Source organism: Lethenteron reissneri, chromosome 43 (genome assembly GCF_015708825.2).
Source record: "Lethenteron reissneri isolate LAM-NWPU_2019-01 chromosome 43, ASM1570882v1, whole genome shotgun sequence".
Classification (NCBI taxonomy): domain Eukaryota; kingdom Metazoa; phylum Chordata; class Hyperoartia; order Petromyzontiformes; family Petromyzontidae; genus Lethenteron; species Lethenteron reissneri.
The window spans coordinates 119,765-138,287 of record NC_083821.1 but is presented as its reverse complement, the minus strand read 5'-3'; the positions used below and the strand labels follow the sequence as shown (position 1 = coordinate 138,287).

Here is an 18,523-nt window from a genome sequence, read left to right as displayed (position 1 = left end):
CACCACCACACAGCCCACCACCACCACGCAGCCCACCACCACCACCACACAGCCCACCACCACCACACAGCCCACCACCACCACGCAGCCTCCCACCACCACGGGCCATGGCCACAGGGGGGGCCCCATCACAGAGACCCCCGACCTGCTACAGAGGCAGGACTTCTGATCGCGGTCTCGATCACGCGGAGACCGCCTCGTCCCCCAAAGATGCACGTGGATAAATGACGTCACGGAATCGCAGCCGGATGACGTCATCAACAAAAAACATGGCGTCATGCACTGACGTCACAGTCGCAGTGACGTTTTTCCGGTTCCGTGCATCGCGAGTCGTGGAATTTCCGGTCCCGGGTCGCGTCCTCTCCTCGCACGCGTGGCCGCCTCCTCCTCCTCGCCCTCCTCCTCCTCCTCATCGTCCTCCTCACCCTCCTACTCCTCGCCCTCCTCCTCATCGTCCTCCTCACCCTCCTACTCCTCGCCCTCCTCCTCATCGTCCTCCTCACCCTCCTACTCCTCGCCCTCCTCCTCATCGTCCTCCTCACCCTCCTCATGGCGCCGCAGGTTCACGCGGAGCGCGACGCGGGGCGCAGCGCGGGGCTCGCGGCCGAGATGCGCCGCGGGATCCGCGCGGTGCTGCTCGGACCCCCGGGGGCCGGGAAGGGGACCCAGGTGAGGACCGTCAGGGGTGGGGGAGGTGAGGGGTGAGGGGGGTGAGGGGTGAGGGGTGGGGGAGGTGAGGGGTGAGGGGTGAGGGAGGTGAGGGGTGAGGGAGGTGAGGGGTGGGGGAGGTGAGGGGTGAGGACCGTCAGGGGTGGGGGAGGTGAGGGGTGAAGGGGGTGAGGGGTGAGGGGAGGTGAGGGGTGAGGGAGGTGAGGGGTGAGGGAGGTGAGGGGTGGGGGAGGTGAGGGGTGAGGACCGTCAGGGGTGGGGGAGGTGAGGGGTGAGGGGTGAGGGGGGTGAGGGGTGAGGGGTGGGGGAGGTGAGGGGTGAGGGGTGGGGGAGGTGAGGGGTGAGGGAGGTGAGGGGTGGGGGAGGTGAGGGGTGGGGGGTGGGGGAGGTGAGGGGTGGGGGAGGTGAGGGGTGAGGGGTGGGGGAGGTGAGGGGTGAGGGGTGGGGGAGGTGAGGGGTGAGGGGTGGGGGAGGTGAGGGGTGAGGGGTGGGGGAGGTGAGGGGTGAGGGGTGGGGGAGGTGAGGCCAAGGGTGGGCGAGGGAGCCCGATGGAGGAGGAGGGGAAGGGGAGTTGACGGGTGAATGTAGGGGAAGGGTCGCGGCGAGGGGAGGTGATGAGAGACGTTTGGTGAAGAGACGGGTTGAGGGTAGAGGTTGGTGGGGAAAGATGAAGTGGTGATTGGATCAGAGGACGGAGAGATTTAATTGAATTCAGGAGAGCTAAAGAGACGTCGGGCTCGAGGGGAGGTATCGGTTTGAGGCGGGCACGGTGCGAGGTGACGAGAAGAGGGGCGAGGCGACAAGGGAGGGGCGAGAAAGGGTCGTGAGAGGTGATGGAGGTCGCGGGTGAGAACTGTACCGTGGTTGGGGCGAGGGGAGGTGGGGTGGGGGCGAGGTGGGGGGTGATGTGGGGTGGAGGTGAGGTGGGGGTGAGGTGGGGGTGAGGTGGACGTGAGGTGGGGGTGGAGGTGAGTTGGGGTGGGGGTGGGGTGGGGGGCGAGGTGGGGGGTGATGTGGGGTGGAGGTGAGGTGGGGGTGAGGTGGGGGTGAGGTGGGGTGGAGGTGAGGTGGAGGTGAGGTGGGGTGGAGGTGAGGTGGGGTGGAGGTGAGGTGGGGTGGAGGTGAGGTGGGGGTGGGGTGGGGGTGAGTTGGGGTGGGGGTGGGGTGGGGGGCGAGGTGGGGGGTGAGGGGGGTGGGGGGCGAGGTGGGGGGTGATGTGGGGTGGAGGTGAGGTGGAGGTGAGGTGGACGTGAGGTGGGGGTGGAGGTGAGTTGGGGTGGGGGTGGGGTGGGGGGCGAGGTGGGGGGTGAGGGGGGTTACGGGGAGGGTGAGAGGGATGCGTGGTGAGGTGTGTTACGAGGACATGGCATGAGGGGTGGGGAGGCCCTGGAATTCGTGTCCCATCTCGGGCGATGCTGACGTCACTGGTGAGGGGCGGGGGGGGGCAGCAGGCCCCCCCCCGCCCCCCGGGTGCCCCCCCCTGCAGCGGGGACGCTGTGCGGCCGGATTCCTGACGGCGGCAAAGCGCCGCGGGACGACGGCTGCACCCACCCACCCTGGCGGGGCCGGGCAGCGCAGCTCACGGCCAGACCGGCCTCAGTTAGCTACCGAGTGCGGTGTGTAAACATCGCCACCGAGGAGACAAAGGCGGTCGGGCGTTGATCTGGCCACCCACCTCGTGTACCCTTTCGGCCTTCATAGGTGCTCGCCTGCAGCACTTGCCTCAAACGTATTTTGAGGCTATAAAGGGGAACTTTGTCTTGTGTGTGAAGGTGTGCGCCTGGCGTCTTTGCGTGCACAATTGTGTGTGTGTGCTTGTGAAGGTGCGTGTGTGAAAGCCTGTCTCTTAGTCAACCCATGGCACCTGGGTCTGTTCTGTGACCTGCCAGCGAGCCTTCGACACTTCACGTGGTGAATGGCGGTGATGTTTGTGTTTTTTGCGTTGCACAATCCTCGCCTAACACAATCGCTGTGTGGACGTGGCTGGCTCTCCGAGGCGAATGGTGGTGGTTGCGGTGTTTATGATGCTGTCTTATCTGTGTATTTGCACGTCTGTTGCAGTGTGATAATGTTTTGTGGGAGAGTTTGCATCTCTGGATGTGTATGAAAGTTTGTACAATGCGTGAATTTGTACATAATGCGTGTGTAAAGGTGTGTACATAATTACCCCAACAGCCTGTTAAGGTTATACGGGGGATCTTTGTCTCTGTACATAATGGGTGTGAAGGTTTGTGTGAATCAAGGGTGTGTGAACTTTTATGTGCTCACCCAAAGAACTTTCCCCAGCAACAGTCTGTTAAAGGGCATCTGTCGGATTATTTACAGGGCGACAGTCTCATTGTGAAACCTTAACCCAAAATATCCAACTGCCACCACATACGGACATTCACGTGAGGTTAAAGGCCAGTCCAGGTCGGCGCACTGGATGACTAAATCTTACGGTTACAGCATTCACCACGGCGGCTTGCTGATTTTGACCCACAAATGGTTAACCCGCGACCACTGACACCGCCCCATGTGTAGTGTATGACATCTGCTGTGTGTGTGTATACTGTATCATGGTGGGGAGCGGTTAGCGTGCTGCGCTACGAACCCGGCAACCCAAGTTCAATTCCCGCTCACGGCCACCAACACCATTAACAATCTAAACTGGTCCTGGGTCTCCCCTGAGTCGACTCAGCCTCAAATGAGTACCTGGTGGGGGAAGTGTAAACATCACCACTCGGGATACACAGGTGGCTGGGCGTGGTGTTGGTCACCCACCCCCTCGTGTGCCGTCCCGGCCTTCATAGGTGCTAGCACTTGCCCCAACAGTCTGTTCAGGCTATATGGAGGATCTTTGTATCATGTATGTCTATGTATGTATAGTGTACTAGCTGTACTACCCGGCTTCGCCCGGGACTTGGATCCACCACGCCCGGCCGCCTTTGTCTCCCAAGTGCCGATGTTAATACGCCACACCAGTTACTCGTTTGAGGCTGAGTCGACCTAGGGGAGGTTCAAATAATCGTCACCGGTGGTGGCCGTGAGCGGGAATCGAACTCGGTTCGCCGGGTTGGTAGCGCAGCGTAGCGTTAAGCACTACACCCACCGCTCCTCACACACCACACACGCACAGACACACACACAGACACACGCAGACACACACAGACAGACACAGACAGACACACACACACACAGACAGCACGCTAAGCACTACACTACCGCTCCCCACACACCACACACGCACACACACAGACACACACACAGACACACACACAGACACACACACAGACACAGACAGCACGCTAAGCACTACACTACCGTTCCCCCTACACAACACACGCGCGCGCGTCCATAGGTACACATACACGCGCTTGCTGCAGACACACACGACTTTCAGGGTGCGTAAGGCAGTAAACGACTGAAATAATAAAGCGGCAATGCTGTGCGAGGAACGCCTTAGACCAGCAACACATTTGTGTAATGCGAGCGTAAACACACAAACACATACAAACACATACACACACATACATACACACACATACACACAAACACATACACACACATACACACACATACAAACACACAGACATACACATACACACAAACACACACATACATGCACACAAACACATACACAATACACACACACATACATGCAGACACACAGACAGACACGTAACACACATACATACACACACATACATACACAGAAACACATACACACACATACATAGACACACACATAGACACACACATACATACACACAAACACATGCACACACGTACATACACACATACATAGAGACACGCAGACATACACATAAAGACATAAAAAAAAACCCACATACATACACACACACATACACACAAACACATACATACACATACATACACACATACATAGAGACACACAGACATACACATAAACACAAACACACATACACATGACCCGGCTTCGCCCGGGACTTGGATCCACGATGCCCCGCCGCCTTTGTCTCCCCAGTGACGATGTTCACACACGACAGCAGTTACGCTTTTGAGGCTGAGTGGACCTAGGGGAGGGCCAGGTCCGTTTCAAATAATCGTCAGCGGTGGTGGGCGTGAGTTGGAATCGAACTGGGGTCGCTCAAGCAGCTTAATGACTGTTTGTACAAAGAACATATAAAGAATCGATTATAATAACCAGGCAAGAGTCCACATTATAGACTGCCAGTACATGCACTCAGCTTCATAAGCAGGCTAGAGTGTACATGATAGAGTGGCAGTACGCTCACCGAGCTTAATAAGCAGGCTACAGTGTACATGATAGACTGGCAGTACGCTCACCCAGCTTAATGAGTATTTGTACAGTGAACATTAAAGTAATCGATTGTTGGCGCGTTGGGTTTAAAAGTAATATTAATAGCACACATTGTGGTGGGGGTGTAGTGAAGAGTAGGAAAAACTTTGATGAATTTACCTCAGAGTGGCGTGGTGGGTGTCGAGGCCTAGTAGCGTGCAAAGCCTGCGGCCTCGCCTAAAATTGTCGGCTTGGAAAAGGCAGGGTACGGGTGGCGTTCCTTCCCCCCCCCCCTAGCGCTCCAACAATACTGTGTAATGGCTATTATTTAATTAAATACGGAGCTTATGAAAGTGGCGAAGGCGTGGCTAGCCGTTGGCAGGGGCAACCGCCGTCCAATGAAACTGCAGCCCTTGGCGAAGGCGTGGCTAGCCGTTGCCAGGTCCAATGAAAGCGGCGAAGGCGTGGCTAGCCGTTGCCAGGGGCAACCGCCGTCCAATGAAAGTGCGTATGGGCCAAAGTCCACACACACACACACAGACAGACAGACATGAACGATTTTATATATATAGATGATTTATGTTTGCGGATGTGTAGTAGATGTCGTGTATGACGTGCTTGTGTAATACATGTGTCGCATATGGTGCGTGTGTGTGCACTGCAGGCCCCACGGCTGGCGGAGGAGTACTGCGTTTGCCACCTGTCCACGGGAGACATGCTGCGTGCCATGGTGTCCAGCGGCTCCACGCTGGGGCGACGCCTCAAGGAGACGATGGACGCCGGAAAGTTGGTGGGCGCCGATTCCCACACACAGACCTCTCGTAGTAGCTTTCCAGGATGGTGGCGCTATTGCTGTTAGCAAGCACCTATGAAGGCTGGCATGGTGCGTGGCCATCTTTATCTAATGCTGATGTTTACACAATGACCAGATACTTATCTGAGGTTGTACGCGTGCGTGCACGTTTGTGTACGTGCCCATGTGTCCATGTGTCTGTGCATCTGTGTTTGTCTTTGTGCAGGTGAGCGATGAGATGGTGGTGGAATTGATTGAGCAGAACTTGGACAGCCCAGCCTGCAGTAAGGGATTCTTGCTGGATGGTTTCCCACGCACTGTGCGCCAGGCCGAGATGGTGAGCGGGGGTCTCCTGTGTGAGTGGGGCGAGTTGCGTGGTGAGGTGGCAAGCAGTGTGTTGAGGGGGTAAGGTGGTGTGGTGACCGGATGAGGTAGGCGAGTGGGTAAGCGGTATGAGTGGGCGAGTGATGATGACGGGTTGTGTGGTGTGGTCAAGGGGTGTGTGACGAGGGAGTGTGTGGTGGTGAATGGTTGTATTATGTGATGAGGGGGTATTATAATAAAGTGGCTTGTATCACACAGCTCGATGATTTGTTGGATCAGAGGAAAGAGAAACTCAACTCTGTCGTCGAGTTCCAAGTGGACGACTCCCTGCTCATCCGTCGCATCTGTGGCCGGTATGGGAGTCATCCACAACCACAAAATCATAGCCACATTCATCGCTATAGTTACAGCCAGTTATAACCACATTCATAGCAACAGTTATGACGACAAACAGAAATTTACCCCACCTAGCCTGCACAGGCTGTTGGGGGAGGTGCTGCGAGCATACCGGCAGTGCACTTGTGATGGCCGGTACAGTGCACGGGGAGGCGGTGTGGTGAGCAACACACCCGGCCATATTTTTATTCTTAGTCCTGATGATGACACACCACGCAGAGTGCTCATTTAAGGCTGCGTTACCCTGGGGAGGGATGCTTTGGAGGAGCGACTCGGATATCACTAGCGGCTGGTGTTAACCATGGCTGGGATTTAAGCTTGGGTCACTGGATTTGTAGCGCAGTATGCTACCACTTCACCACTATCCCACAGTCGCAAATATGGCTACAGCCATAATCATTAAAACTGTAAGAGCACTCTCCCATTAAACACGCAACAGCTCAATGCTGTGCCAGAACCCAGTAATGTCTGTCTTGTCTGCCCGTCGTGTTCCAGGCTGATTCACAAAGAGAGTGGGCGCTCCTACCACGAGGAGTTCAATCCCCCAATTGTGCCCATGCGTGATGACGTGAGTGCCACCCTCGCCATGCCCTTCTGGGCCTGCTTCTTCTGCTCGCGCTACTGTGGAGTGGTTTGGTCCATCGCTCCACTGCGGTGTCCTGAGCGTTTGCCTCGTGTTTCTTCCCCGTGGCGACGCAGGTGACGGGAGAGCCTCTCATCCGGCGCTCGGACGACAACGAGCAGGCGCTGGCGTCGCGGTTGGCGTCGTATCACATGCAAACAAGCCCTCTCATCGGCTACTATCAGCGGCGTGGGCTGCACACCGCGGTGGACGCGGCGCAGTCTCCCGACGTGGTGTTCGCCAGCATCCAGGCGGCCTTCGCTCGCGCAGAAAGTAAAGACCTGGTCGTGTTCCTTTGAGGTCTCGTGGGGTCCGAGGTGCCCGCTTCGGTTGGTGTCTCCGAGGGTCATCGGGGTTTTGCCGAGGGTCTGGCTCGGGGCTCTTCTTTCCGTCCCCTGTGGACGCTCTCCTGCCTCCTGATCTCTTCCCAACCCAGCTCGGGTCATCCCGTTGCCCTGGGGCTCATGACCCCAGCCACACCCTCCAAGAGCTGGGCTGACTGCCCAGGTGAAACGACTGTGGTATCCCCTCTTGGTGATACACCACCCCTCCTCATGAGGCAGTCCATGGCAAGGGAAATTGGATACAATTTTACTCGTTTTATGCCACTTAACACAGATTCCTTCTTGCTGGTGCCTCTCCCCAGAAGGCATTGTCACCCACCTGACCTCTCTCCTTTCTTTCTGTCCTCAATCTCCTCTTGCTTTCTGCCGCTGCAGATTCTATTCGGCATCTCTACGCACGAAGTTGCACTTGGCTGATTAGCTGTACTTGGTGTCTTTGCACGGCCGTTTAACTCGGCCGGTAAATTCGTTTCGGTTTGCACGGCTGGTAAACTCGGCCGGTAAATTCGGTGCGTTTACGACTGGTAAACTAGGATGGTAAATTTGGTGTCTTTGTGCCCCAGAGGTTATGCTCCGAGCTGACCGCACATAACCTCTTGACAATCACTGACTGGGTGCTTGATCACAATTGTCGGGGTGTGCGATGGTGTGGATTTGTGAAATGACGCAGCCACGGTCGCACTGGGAGACCCGCCCTTGACTACTCTGCTGCTGCTGGCTCGGAGTTTAATTTGCACAAATGTTTCTGTTCCAGAACAAGGTCACTAGGCTGAAGCCTCCACTCGCTCTGCTGCCTTGCAGATGAATCTGCGTGCCTCCTTGTCCACCGTTTACAGTCATTGCTGCACATTACTGATGCAATAAACATTTCACTTGGCCAGCGCCCTCTTGCCTCACTCATCTACGGCTCCAGTAATGAATGCACGCAGCACAACACACACGCTGAATGTAGAACCATTCTCCTGGAACACAAACATGTGCATTTTGTGTATGTGGACACCTGTAGGTGTTAGTGGCAGGGACTTGCCCATTTTTTTTTTACCATTAACACTTTGAAAGTGAAATAGGTAAACATTGTGCCTGCTGAGCAACCTATTTATGTCAACAAGGAATTGCAGTTTCTGACCAAATCAAATATAATTCCCAACCAAAAACGCAGTTGCACACAAAGACACAAGTGTAACTTCCATGTGCTGTTCACAAGCACCTAAAAGTTCAGCACACGTTTATTCTCACCCTTCATTATGCGCACACACAAATATCGCAGGTAATTGGGTGCACGTGCGCTGTGGTGGAATCATTTACCAAGCAGAGCAAGGTTGTCACCGATTCACCGAAGCCACTACGCGAGCTCCCTATGCAGAGATGCACAGGCCCAGCAAAAATCGCACGGTGACAGGAGCAGGGTAGACCACTGCGCCGCTGCCCTCAGTCGTCGCTCTTGACACGCAGCACGACTGGCACCGACGTGCAGGGGATCATGCCCACGTCCGTGATGACCATGGCCACAAAGTCGGGCGGCGTCACGTCGTACACCAGGTTCAGCAGCTTGAGGCTGGGCACGTCGCGCCAGCCGCTCAGGGGAGTCTCGTCCCCGCGTGAGCACACCAGGTTGTCCGGGTCGTCTTGGGGGACGCAGAGTTCCCGTGCAGACACACAGACAAAGATCCCCCATATATCCTTAAACAGACTGTGGGGCAAGTGCTGTTAGCGATTAGCACCTTTGAAGGCCGACAGTGTGGCACACGACGGGGTGGATGACCAGCAGCAGCATGTCCAGTGCTGATGTTCACACCGCATCAGGTAACCATTTAAGGTCTAACCAGACACAAAAATACATGCCCAATTTAACCTTATTGACCAAAACCAGAAGTGACCATGATCAGGTTTTTAGGTTTGACGATAAGGGTGATTTTGATTTAAAGCTTTTGTGACTGCAGGGATTCATATTCTTGGTTCTTTCGGTAAAGTCACGTAGAAGGGAAATAATAAAATAATTGAAATATTATAATATTAAATAATACAAATTTAATATTTTTATTACTTTATTATTTACCTTCTACGTGACTTTGCCGAAAGAACCAAAAATATGATAAGGGTGATGTGGCTGCCTTTTGACATGTGCTGCATCAAATGTTGAATAAAAAGGAAAGGGTCGTCATTTTAACATAATGCACCCAGCAGAAGGCAATCCACCAGCAATAAAAACGCTAAATAGAGATTACCTGAAGAGATACTTCAAGCATTTGCTATTCGCATCGTTGGCAAATACCAAATGTAATAATGCCAAGACCGGCATCGGAGCGGTCTCTACGAGTGCGGCGACCAAGTGGAAAACCTAAGAACAGATGGTGGGAGACTTGAGGCAGAATTACGGGTTTCGTCTAAGAGGTCTGTGTCTGGTGCAGTCGCTGCGGGATTGGCAGAGGGAAGAAAGCATTGGTAGCAATGAGACATCTTAATGGCCACGCCATGGCCAGTGTTTAGGGATGGGCGCCGATTACCGAGCTCGTTGGACACGAAGGAGTCGGTCTGCACGCGCTCGCAGAACTTGTATGTCTCGCAGCAGATGAGCACGGGGACGTTGTAGGCCCTGGCCACCAGCGTCACCTGCGAGCTGCCTAGGCGCGACATCACGTAGCCATTGGCCAGGAGAGCGTGGGCACCCAGGAACACCTTGGACACCTGGAAGCGACAGCACCAACGAGAGCTCGGTTTGTCCATACACTTAGGTACAGGAGGATTCTTGGTATCTGTGGTGCTGTGGGGAATCCTAGTATGTGTGGCTTTATTCCATGGGAAAACAAATTGCAGGTAATCGCAAGTAGAATGTGCCACTCAACTAGGCTGCAAAAATATGCAAAAAGCAAAATAGTTCTGCAAAGAAGGATGGGAAAACTGTGGATTGTCACAAATAGCAATAGTGCCAAGGACAATAGTATCCGTGGCCCTACAGCTGTAAACAATCTGAGTTGCAAGTAATAGGATAACTGTTCAGAGTTCTCCCATAATTCATCACGGTTGACCATCGGTTCTATCACTCCACCAATTGGCAAATACAAAAATAGTGCGTCGTCTCTTCGCACGTGTGCCGCTGGACGGGAGGTGACCGGCAGGGCTTGGTGACGTCATCCGTAGCACTGACCACGTCACGCAGGGTGTGCCTCGCAGGGTGGGGGGGGGGTCCTGGAATGTGGGGGCGGCCAATCGCGGTGCGACGGCACGGGCCTCACCTCCTGCATGGCGTAGGCGAGTGCCGTGACGAGGACGTAGGTGCAGGGCACGCCGTGGCGGACCAGGCGCCGCATCGCCTCGCGTGCTTCCATGCGGGGCCGGCTGTCCACCAGCACGACACGGAACGTGCGGCCCCGCGTTCGTGCCTCTACGAGCACCCTGTTCACCAGCGACGAGCTGGGGCGTGGCGGTGAGAGCGTGTGTGGTGAAATTCAGTCATCTTGTCAGTCATCTCGGTCAGTAAAACGCATAGGCACCGGGCCTATCCCTTGACCATGGCGAATGTATGTGCGAGAAGTGTCTATGACGTGTCTGTACGCGTACACATGGTGCAGGCGAGCAGTGTGCATACACGTGTGTGCGTGTGTACGTGACTGGGTAAGCTCGTACCATCCGTACACCAGGATCGTGTCGCCGTCCTTGATTTTCTGAATGGCGAAGTCTGCGATGGCCTTGGCCGCCAGCTCGATCTTATTCTGTACGAAGCTGTCGATCCAATCGCACAGCAACTCCTTGGCCTGAGCGAGAGACACACACACCACTGTCTAGACACACACACACAACTGTCTAGACACACACACCTGTCAAGACACACAGGCATCTGTCTCTAGACGCACACACACCTGTCTCTCGGGAGTGCCGGCAGGGATGCTGCTGATGCAGCTCTTGAGATGCTTGATGGCATTGCCCATGCTCACAGCCAAGGGTCGGCACTGATTCAGGAAGCTGCAGGGAGGAGTAGACATGGGTCAGCTCAGCTTCTCAACTCCTCCTCAAGCCCAGCGCCGATCTCCAGTCCAAAGATTGGCTGCGGGCTGGGTTTAGGCTTCACAGGGTGAGTGGCGAGTCACCTGATGTCGGGCTTAAGTTTGTTGACCAGGTCACGGCACAGGTCCTCGTTGAGGGGTGTGGAGTAGTCACGGATCACCTGCGCACAGCAAGAGCACGGAGGAGGAAGATCGCAACGCCATCGCTCACTCGACAATCCACAATCACCACCACAATCGCTCTACAATGCCAGTACGCGATGGAGAAATGGTGTCGGTACCGCGGCCTGAGCAGTGCCGCGACCTCAGTGGTATGGGGCCCCCCCCGCCGGCTACGGCTGCCGTGCCCCACGTGAGTACGTGCGTGCGCGTGTCGGGCGCTGCTGTGTGGCGGCACCTGCTTGAACACGTGCAGCAGCGCAACGGCGCGCGCGTTGGAGCCCGTGATGAGGCCCTGGGAGTACTGCAGGCCCAGCCGCAGCACGGACGGGTGGATCACACACGAAGACAGGCTGCGTGCAGAATAAAGTAAAATACAAAGATCCCCTGTATAACCTTAATAGACCGTTGGGGCAAGTGCTGTTAGCGATCACCTATGTAGGGTGGCACGGAATACGACGAGGTGGGTGACCAGAACTACGCCAGGCCACCTTTGTCTCCCCAGTGGTGATGTCAAACTCATTTGTGGCTGAGTCGACCTAGTGGAGGCCCAGAACTGGTTCAGATAATCGTCAGTTGTGTTGGCTGTGAGCAGGAATCGAAATCGGGTCGCCGAGTTTGTAGGGCAGAGCGCTAACCACTGTGCTACTACTCTCAACAATACACACACACCCACACACGTTACACTGAGCAGCCAGAGTACACACACAAATAGGTTACACAGTACAGAGTACACACACAGGTTTCACAGTGCAGCTGGGGTACACACAAATAGGTTACAAAGTACCCAGAGTACATACATAGGATACACAGTACACACACAGATTACATAGTGGTGCCAGAGGGGGAACACATCGCTTACACAGTACACGGTACACACAGAGTGCCAGCGTAAGTGAGACACAGGGTGTGATTGAGACATAGGGTGAGGTCGTAAGTGAACACGGGATGAGGTACCTGAGTGATTAAGACACAAAGTGACGGTTGGGTGAATGAGTGGACACGGGTGAGAACCTGAGTGAGGTACCCGAGTGAGACACAGGGTCCAAGTGTGAATGACACACAGCGTGAGGGAGTGAGTGGACATGGGGTAAGGTACCCGAGTGAGACCCGGGGTGAGGTACCTGAGGGAGTGAGTGAGGGACATCTGCCGGCTGTACTGGTGGAGGTGGGAGAAGAGAGTGACCTTGCGTGTCGAGTCCGTTCGCTGTGGCACCTGCAGTGGTGAGAGTGATGAGCGTGCTGAGTGAGAATGGTCAGCAGAGCGAGAGGTGAGTGGGGCGAGCAAGGTAAGTGGGGTGAGCGAGGTGAGCTTAGTGTGGCGAGTAAGGTGAGGAAAGTGAGAGTTTGCGAGCATGGTAAGCATGGCCAGCGAGGCGAGCGAGGTGAGCGTGGCGAGCGTGGCGAGCGAGGCGAGTGGCACCTGCTGCCGCTCGAGTTTCTTGGCGAGTTTCTTCTGAGCGGCCGGGTCGTCAGCCTGCATGTGCTCCGAGACACGCTTCACCACTGCGCACACACCGGCAACTCAACTCAACCTCAATAAGAATGGGCCACAACACAATTCAATAGATCACATCGCAACACAACTAGTCGTAATTAAACTAAACTCAACACAAAGTAACAACTCAAAACAAATAAATATGAGTTTTTGATAAATGGTCGTTGAGGCAGTGCTTATCTCTTTACAGTCCTGCAGAGGCAGTGGTGGAAATTCCACATTCCTGTCAGATTTGAACTCACAACCTTGTTGCAATCCACTCGCTCTACCGCTGAGCCACCTGGTACACAACACAACTTAACACATTTTAATACAACACGTGACTGAACAATTCACAACGCAACATGACACAGCACAGCACAATTTCAGGATACACATATACCTACTTGACATATCCTGATATTATGCAACAATTTAAGAAAACTTAACACATCACAGCCCAACACAAGTGAACGCAACATTGCCGGACGCAAACCTCACCCCACATGCTGTGCATCACCACGAGGTGGGAGGAGGGGGGGGCACATGAGACATTCACATGCGGTTAAGGGGGTGCCGACCCCACTGCTCTCACCGGGGCCCCCGTCCAGCCCAGGGGGTTTGGGTTTCGGGTCGGTGGTTGGGCCGGCTCCCCGAGATTTGGCAGAGGCGCAAGGAGCGAGGGCACCGCTATCCCCCCCGCGCTTCGAGGTCTTGCCGAGCCGCTCGGCCTCCTGGCGCGCGCGCCGCTCTGCACGTAACTCCGCCTTGCTCTTGCCGGGCCCACTCGCTTCTCCCGGAACTCCCCTCTCGTTCGTAAGGGCCGAAGTGGAGGGAGGGGAGGGGGTGGGGGGGGCAGTCACCCTGACCCCACAATCCCTCCCATCGCCACTCGCTGTAGCCGCGGCCGGGATGGGTGGCGCCGCTGGTGCCGGTTCTGAGAGAGGGAAACGCGGGGTGGCAGGGAAACGAATCCTCACTATGCCACCCAGGCACTACTGATTCACACACCTACACCCACTCGCCTACACCCAGAGAGATACACTCACACGCCTACACACAGAGATACACCCACACAGCAACAACAATAACAGCCACAATTCGCCACTCAGTGATGGTGACATCACCATGCTTGTACCAGGCTAGGTGTGCTTTGAGGCCAAGTTCAGTGTCGAAGGTACGCTGGCAGGTCACGGAACAGACCCAGGTGTCATGGGTTGACTGACTGAGATGACTGGCAGGTGCACCACCTGTGCTCACCACTGTACCTACTCGCTGCGTTTTAGCAGCCCGACGCTCCACTCGTTGTTGTGAGTGTTGGTCCTCTTCCCCCTCTGCTGTTGTTGGAGGGCGACTGCCTCCAACTGCCCAGCAGCGTCCTTCACGAGGCCGATCTGACACCACTGGTATCAGTTACCGACATGTCCACTCAATTCCACATAATCCCATCTCTTTTCAAGCTCGTCCTGCGCCCGTTTAGCCCCTTCTATCCTGCCAAACAGAAGCTGCTTGGGCATACAGTGGCTGGGCATGCGGCAAATGCAGCCTCGCCTGCCGGAGGAGTTCACCGATGGGATTGTTTCGAGATCTTTCAAGGCTAATACCTGAAGCTTCGTGTGGTGCGACAGACCAGGTAGCTTCCACACAGCGTTACACAGCTGATGAAAGATAACACCAATCGACTGATTCGTAATGAAACCTTTGCTGCCAAACCGAAGCTGGTCATAAGCACTGCCCAGTATCGGAAACTTTTCCACTCGTGGGGATTTGTGGGCGTGGAGTATTTGTCCACACAAATTACCGAGGCAGGTGCTTGGTTTTGGTGGGGCTGATGGTAAGGACCCACTTCGTGGTGGCAAGTTCCAGGTTCAGCAGCAGATCATCCAACTTCTCCTCAGAGTGAATAGCAATCACCAGATCACCCACGCACCGTTCACACCGCACCAACCTGAACCTCCACCACTGTCGCCTGTGTCCCCGTGCACTTCCTCCTTATTCTTTTTCTTCTTCTGCTGCTGCTTCCTCTCCTTGCGTAGCCTCTGCTTCTCCTCCTTGGAGAGTTCGGGAACCGCCTCCATCTGCCGGGAGCGGGAGGGCGACGCCACCACACTTCTGGGACGCTCGACCGGGACACGCGGGGACCCCGTAACCCCTACCCCGCCCACTTTTATATAACCCCGCCCACCCACGCACTAGCCCCGCCCACGCACTAGCCCCGCCCACCCACGCACTAGCCCCGCCCACTCACGCACTAGCCCCGCCCATTCACGCACTAGCCCCGCCCACTCACGCACTAGCCCCGCCCACTCACGCACTAGCCCCGCCCACTCACGCACTAGCCCCGCCCACTCACGCACTAGCCCCGCCCACTCACGCACTAGCCCCGCCCACTCACGCGATAGCCCCGCCCACTCACGCGATAGCCCCGCCCACCCACGCGCTAGCCCCGCCCACCCACGCACTAGCCCCGCCCACTCACGCACTAGCCCCGCCCACTCACGCGCTAGCCCCGCCCACTCACGCGCTAGCCCCGCCCGCTCACGCGCTAGCCCCGCCCGCTCACGCGCTAGCCCCGCCCGCTCACGCACTAGCCCCGCCCGCTCACGCACTAGCCCCGCCCACTCACGCACTAGCCCCGCCCACTCACGCACTAGCCCCGCCCACTCAGGCACTAGCCCCGCCCACCCAGGCACTAGCCCCGCCCACCCAGGCACTAGCCCCGCCCACTCAGGCACTAGCCCCGCCCACTCACGCGCTAGCCCCGCCCACTCACGCGCTAGCCCCGCCCACTCACGCACTAGCCCCGCCCACTCACGCGCTAGCCCCGCCCACTCACGCGCTAGCCCCGCCCACTCACGCGCTAGCCCCGCCCACTCACTAGCCCCGCCCACTCACGCGCTAGCCCCGCCCACTCACGCGCTAGCCCCGCCCACTCACGCGCTAGCCCCGCCCACGCGGGGGGCAGGGGCGGGCCCTGGATGTGCGTGAAGCGCGCGGCGCGGCACCGGGAACGTGGAGTGGGTGAGGCCACGAGTTTGTAAACGGAGACAAATCCTGAATCTCGCAAAAGCTTCACAGCGAACACGGAGCAGACTTTCTGAAACTACCGCGATTATCCCGGACGAATCGGGATGGACCCGGTAGCTTCAGGAAAATTACACAGGGAGGGAGGGAGATGGGGCACACGGGGAGATGACAGACCCAGGTAGAGGGGGGCCCGGGAGAGGGGGGCACACGGGGAGCGGGGGGACACGGGGAGAGGGGGGCACACGGGGGGACACGGGGAGCGGGGGGACAACGCAGAGGGGACACTGGGAGACACGGGGAGAGGGGAGAGAGGGGGGACCCGAGGGGACGCGGGGAGAGGGGGGAAGGAGTGGGAGAACCAGAGGACAGAGAGGACTTGGGTAAGAGGGGACTCTGGGAGGGAGGAAGACGGGGAGAACGGGGATACCGGGAGAAAGGGGACCGGGTAGAGAGGAGGGAGACGCGGGGAGAGGGGGACCCTCGCACCTCGTCGAGAGCCTTGCCGACTGCTGCAACAGCACTGTACGTCACGTGGCCTACGGCGCATGCGCAGTGGGGCGCGCCCTGCACGTACAGTGCGCCTCACGCTGTTACTGTCGTTAGCGTTGCGTCCGGCGTGGCCGCAGCGATCAACGAACTAACAACGACATCACTAAAATACTAACAACGACATCACTAAAATACTAACAACGACATCACTAAAATACTAACAACGACATCACTAAAATACTCACAGTGACGTCACTGAAATACTCACAGTGACGTCACTAAAATACTCACAGTGACGTCACTAAAATACTCACAGTGACGTCACTAAAATACTCACAGTGACGTCACTAAAATACTCACAGTGACGTCACTAAAATACTCACAGTGACGTCACTAAAATACTCACAGTGACATCACTAAAATACTAACAACGAACACTAAAATACTCAGCGAGCGAACATCACACAGTCAAATGTGCCCCGTGTTTTCAGTTTTCAGCATCATCAGCCACGATATAACCACTGCTGGATGGTGGCCTCCCTTAGCCACCAACACCTCTCGCGATCCTGGGATGTAATAATCCACCAACATTGATCCATCTCCTCGGGAGTCGTCCCCTTGGATGATTTCATCCTTTGGCTGCCGCTCCGTCACTCGTCTGGGCCGTCGGGGCCCAGCGTCCCTCCTGGCCCTGCCGCCCACTTCTCTTCTTGGGATGACGTCTCTCTACCCCGTGTGACTTCTATAATCCACTGCTCTCTGAGTGTAATTCCATGGTATTTATATAAGGTCATAACATTCGGGTATTGCCTGAGTGTTGTTTCCGTTGGACGTGTTGTGATATTTTTCAATATATTTAATATATATATTTACTGCTGTCGGCACACGACCATGAGCACGGCAGGAGATGCCGGCTGCTGTGGACATTCCGTGACTGGATTTGGGAAGTACGGAAACATCTAAATTCGTTCAGCAACCGACGCTAACCAGCGAGAAGCGTGGCCGAGTGACCCCCACGACCCTCGTCCGGGCACTTTGTTATTCATTCTGCCGACTGGTTCAGTCGGGGTTAGATTAACGTCTTTCAAGTGAAAGACGGGGCAGGCACACGCCACCGGTGACTATGCACGGCAGGTTGTCACTGCGCCACGCTGAGCCACGAGGTGGCAGCAGACGCCGCTACCACAGGGCCACCAGGAGAGGGCTTCGTGGCCGCGTGTTGCGGCAATGCCGTACAAATATTATCTAGGTAAAGTCACGTAGATAGGGTCAAAGGACACAACAAAAAATAACAAAGAAACACGTTTCGATCGCAACACAAGCGGTCGTCTTGTTTTGCGATCGAAACGTCGGAGTTTTTATTTTCTTTGAATATTCTACGTGAGCGAAAAAGAACTAAATCTTCAAATCCAGATTACTATCTACGTTACTTTACCAAAAGACCCAAGAATATGAATTCCTACAGCCACGAAAGCTCTTAAGTCAAGACTTATGCCGCACAAAGTGTAATGATGTGTAGTATTTTAGTCGTGAGGCGCAGTATTCGCTGGAAGGTGTAGAGATTAATCGGCTTGTGAGTAAATCGCGCACAACACACGTTCACATTGCCGCATGCTTGTAGCCGTCCGGTCATTGAGGACGTTATACGGACATCTCGATGGCGAATCGTGAACGTTCAAGTGACGTTCAAGTGACGTTATTGGAGACGAAGGTTTTAATGTTGAGGACTTGAGGTGACATAGAAAAACAGTGAACTGCACACACACACAAGAAAGGGAGAGCGACTCAGTGTCCTTTAATGCAACACCAAAGGCTACAATCCAGGAACGCAACCCTGTTTTTACCATACCGCCTATTATTTGGCGAACGCGGTATTGCCTAACACGGCATTTTCCAGGGATGCAGTACCTATGTCTACGTGTGTAGTATACGTGACCAGCTAAGATAGTTTAAATCAG

The 18,523-nt window shown here is 55.7% G+C and overlaps 2 protein-coding genes across 6 annotated transcripts; one reads left to right on the top strand and one right to left on the bottom strand.

Moving 5' to 3' along the window:
- The first annotated feature begins 321 nt into the window (after window positions 1–321).
- Window positions 322–8,290, top strand: AK2 (adenylate kinase 2). 3 transcript variants are annotated; one of them, XM_061569238.1, is made up of 7 exons: window positions 322–669; window positions 5,598–5,723; window positions 5,953–6,063; window positions 6,309–6,403; window positions 6,942–7,014; window positions 7,146–7,341; window positions 8,167–8,290. In XM_061569238.1, the coding sequence occupies exons 1-7, from the start codon at window positions 550–552 to the stop codon at window positions 8,178–8,180; spliced, it is 735 nt and encodes a 244-aa protein (XP_061425222.1). In that variant the 5' UTR covers window positions 322–549; the 3' UTR covers window positions 8,181–8,290. The 3 variants fall into 3 exon arrangements, with proteins under 3 accessions (XP_061425222.1, XP_061425221.1, XP_061425223.1); XM_061569237.1 differs by having other exon boundaries at window positions 7,146–8,290; XM_061569239.1 differs by lacking the exon at window positions 322–669 and adding an exon at window positions 2,173–2,285 and having other exon boundaries at window positions 7,146–8,290.
- Window positions 8,291–8,590: 300 nt separating this feature from the next.
- Window positions 8,591–16,706, bottom strand: EIF2B4 (eukaryotic translation initiation factor 2B subunit delta). Of its 3 annotated transcripts, none has more exons than XM_061569234.1 (12): window positions 16,563–16,706; window positions 14,998–15,127; window positions 13,645–13,986; window positions 12,996–13,078; window positions 12,697–12,788; window positions 11,811–11,925; window positions 11,498–11,574; window positions 11,270–11,372; window positions 11,037–11,164; window positions 10,646–10,823; window positions 9,917–10,097; window positions 8,591–9,037 (listed from the first exon to the last, which is right to left on the bottom strand). In XM_061569234.1, exons 2-12 carry the CDS (start codon window positions 15,125–15,127, stop codon window positions 8,841–8,843), a joined length of 1,626 nt encoding a protein of 541 aa, XP_061425218.1. In that variant the 5' UTR covers window positions 16,563–16,706; the 3' UTR covers window positions 8,591–8,840. The 3 variants fall into 3 exon arrangements, with proteins under 3 accessions (XP_061425218.1, XP_061425219.1, XP_061425220.1); XM_061569235.1 differs by lacking the exon at window positions 16,563–16,706 and adding an exon at window positions 15,987–16,379; XM_061569236.1 differs by lacking the exon at window positions 16,563–16,706 and adding an exon at window positions 15,487–15,499.
- Between the last annotated feature and the right edge of the window lie 1,817 nt (window positions 16,707–18,523).

Excerpts from the sequence above, each read along its gene's own strand:
- AK2 (XM_061569237.1), top strand. The coding sequence starts at position 550 with ATGGCGCCGCAGGTTCACGCGGAGCGCGACGCGGGGCGCAGCGCGGGG. Across the intron at positions 5,724-5,952 it reads CGATGGACGCCGGAAAGTTG|GTGAGCGATGAGATGGTGGT; the intron begins GTGGGCGCCGAT and ends GTCTTTGTGCAG. Across the intron at positions 6,064-6,308 it reads CTGTGCGCCAGGCCGAGATG|CTCGATGATTTGTTGGATCA; the intron begins GTGAGCGGGGGT and ends TGTATCACACAG.
- EIF2B4 (XM_061569234.1), bottom strand. The coding sequence starts at position 15,127 with ATGGAGGCGGTTCCCGAACTCTCCAAGGAGGAGAAGCAGAGGCTACGC. Across the intron at positions 12,789-12,995 it reads AGAAACTCGAGCGGCAGCAG|GTGCCACAGCGAACGGACTC; the intron begins GTGCCACTCGCC and ends TCACCACTGCAG. Across the intron at positions 11,165-11,269 it reads CCGGCACTCCCGAGAGACAG|GCCAAGGAGTTGCTGTGCGA; the intron begins GTGTGTGTGCGT and ends TCTCTCGCTCAG.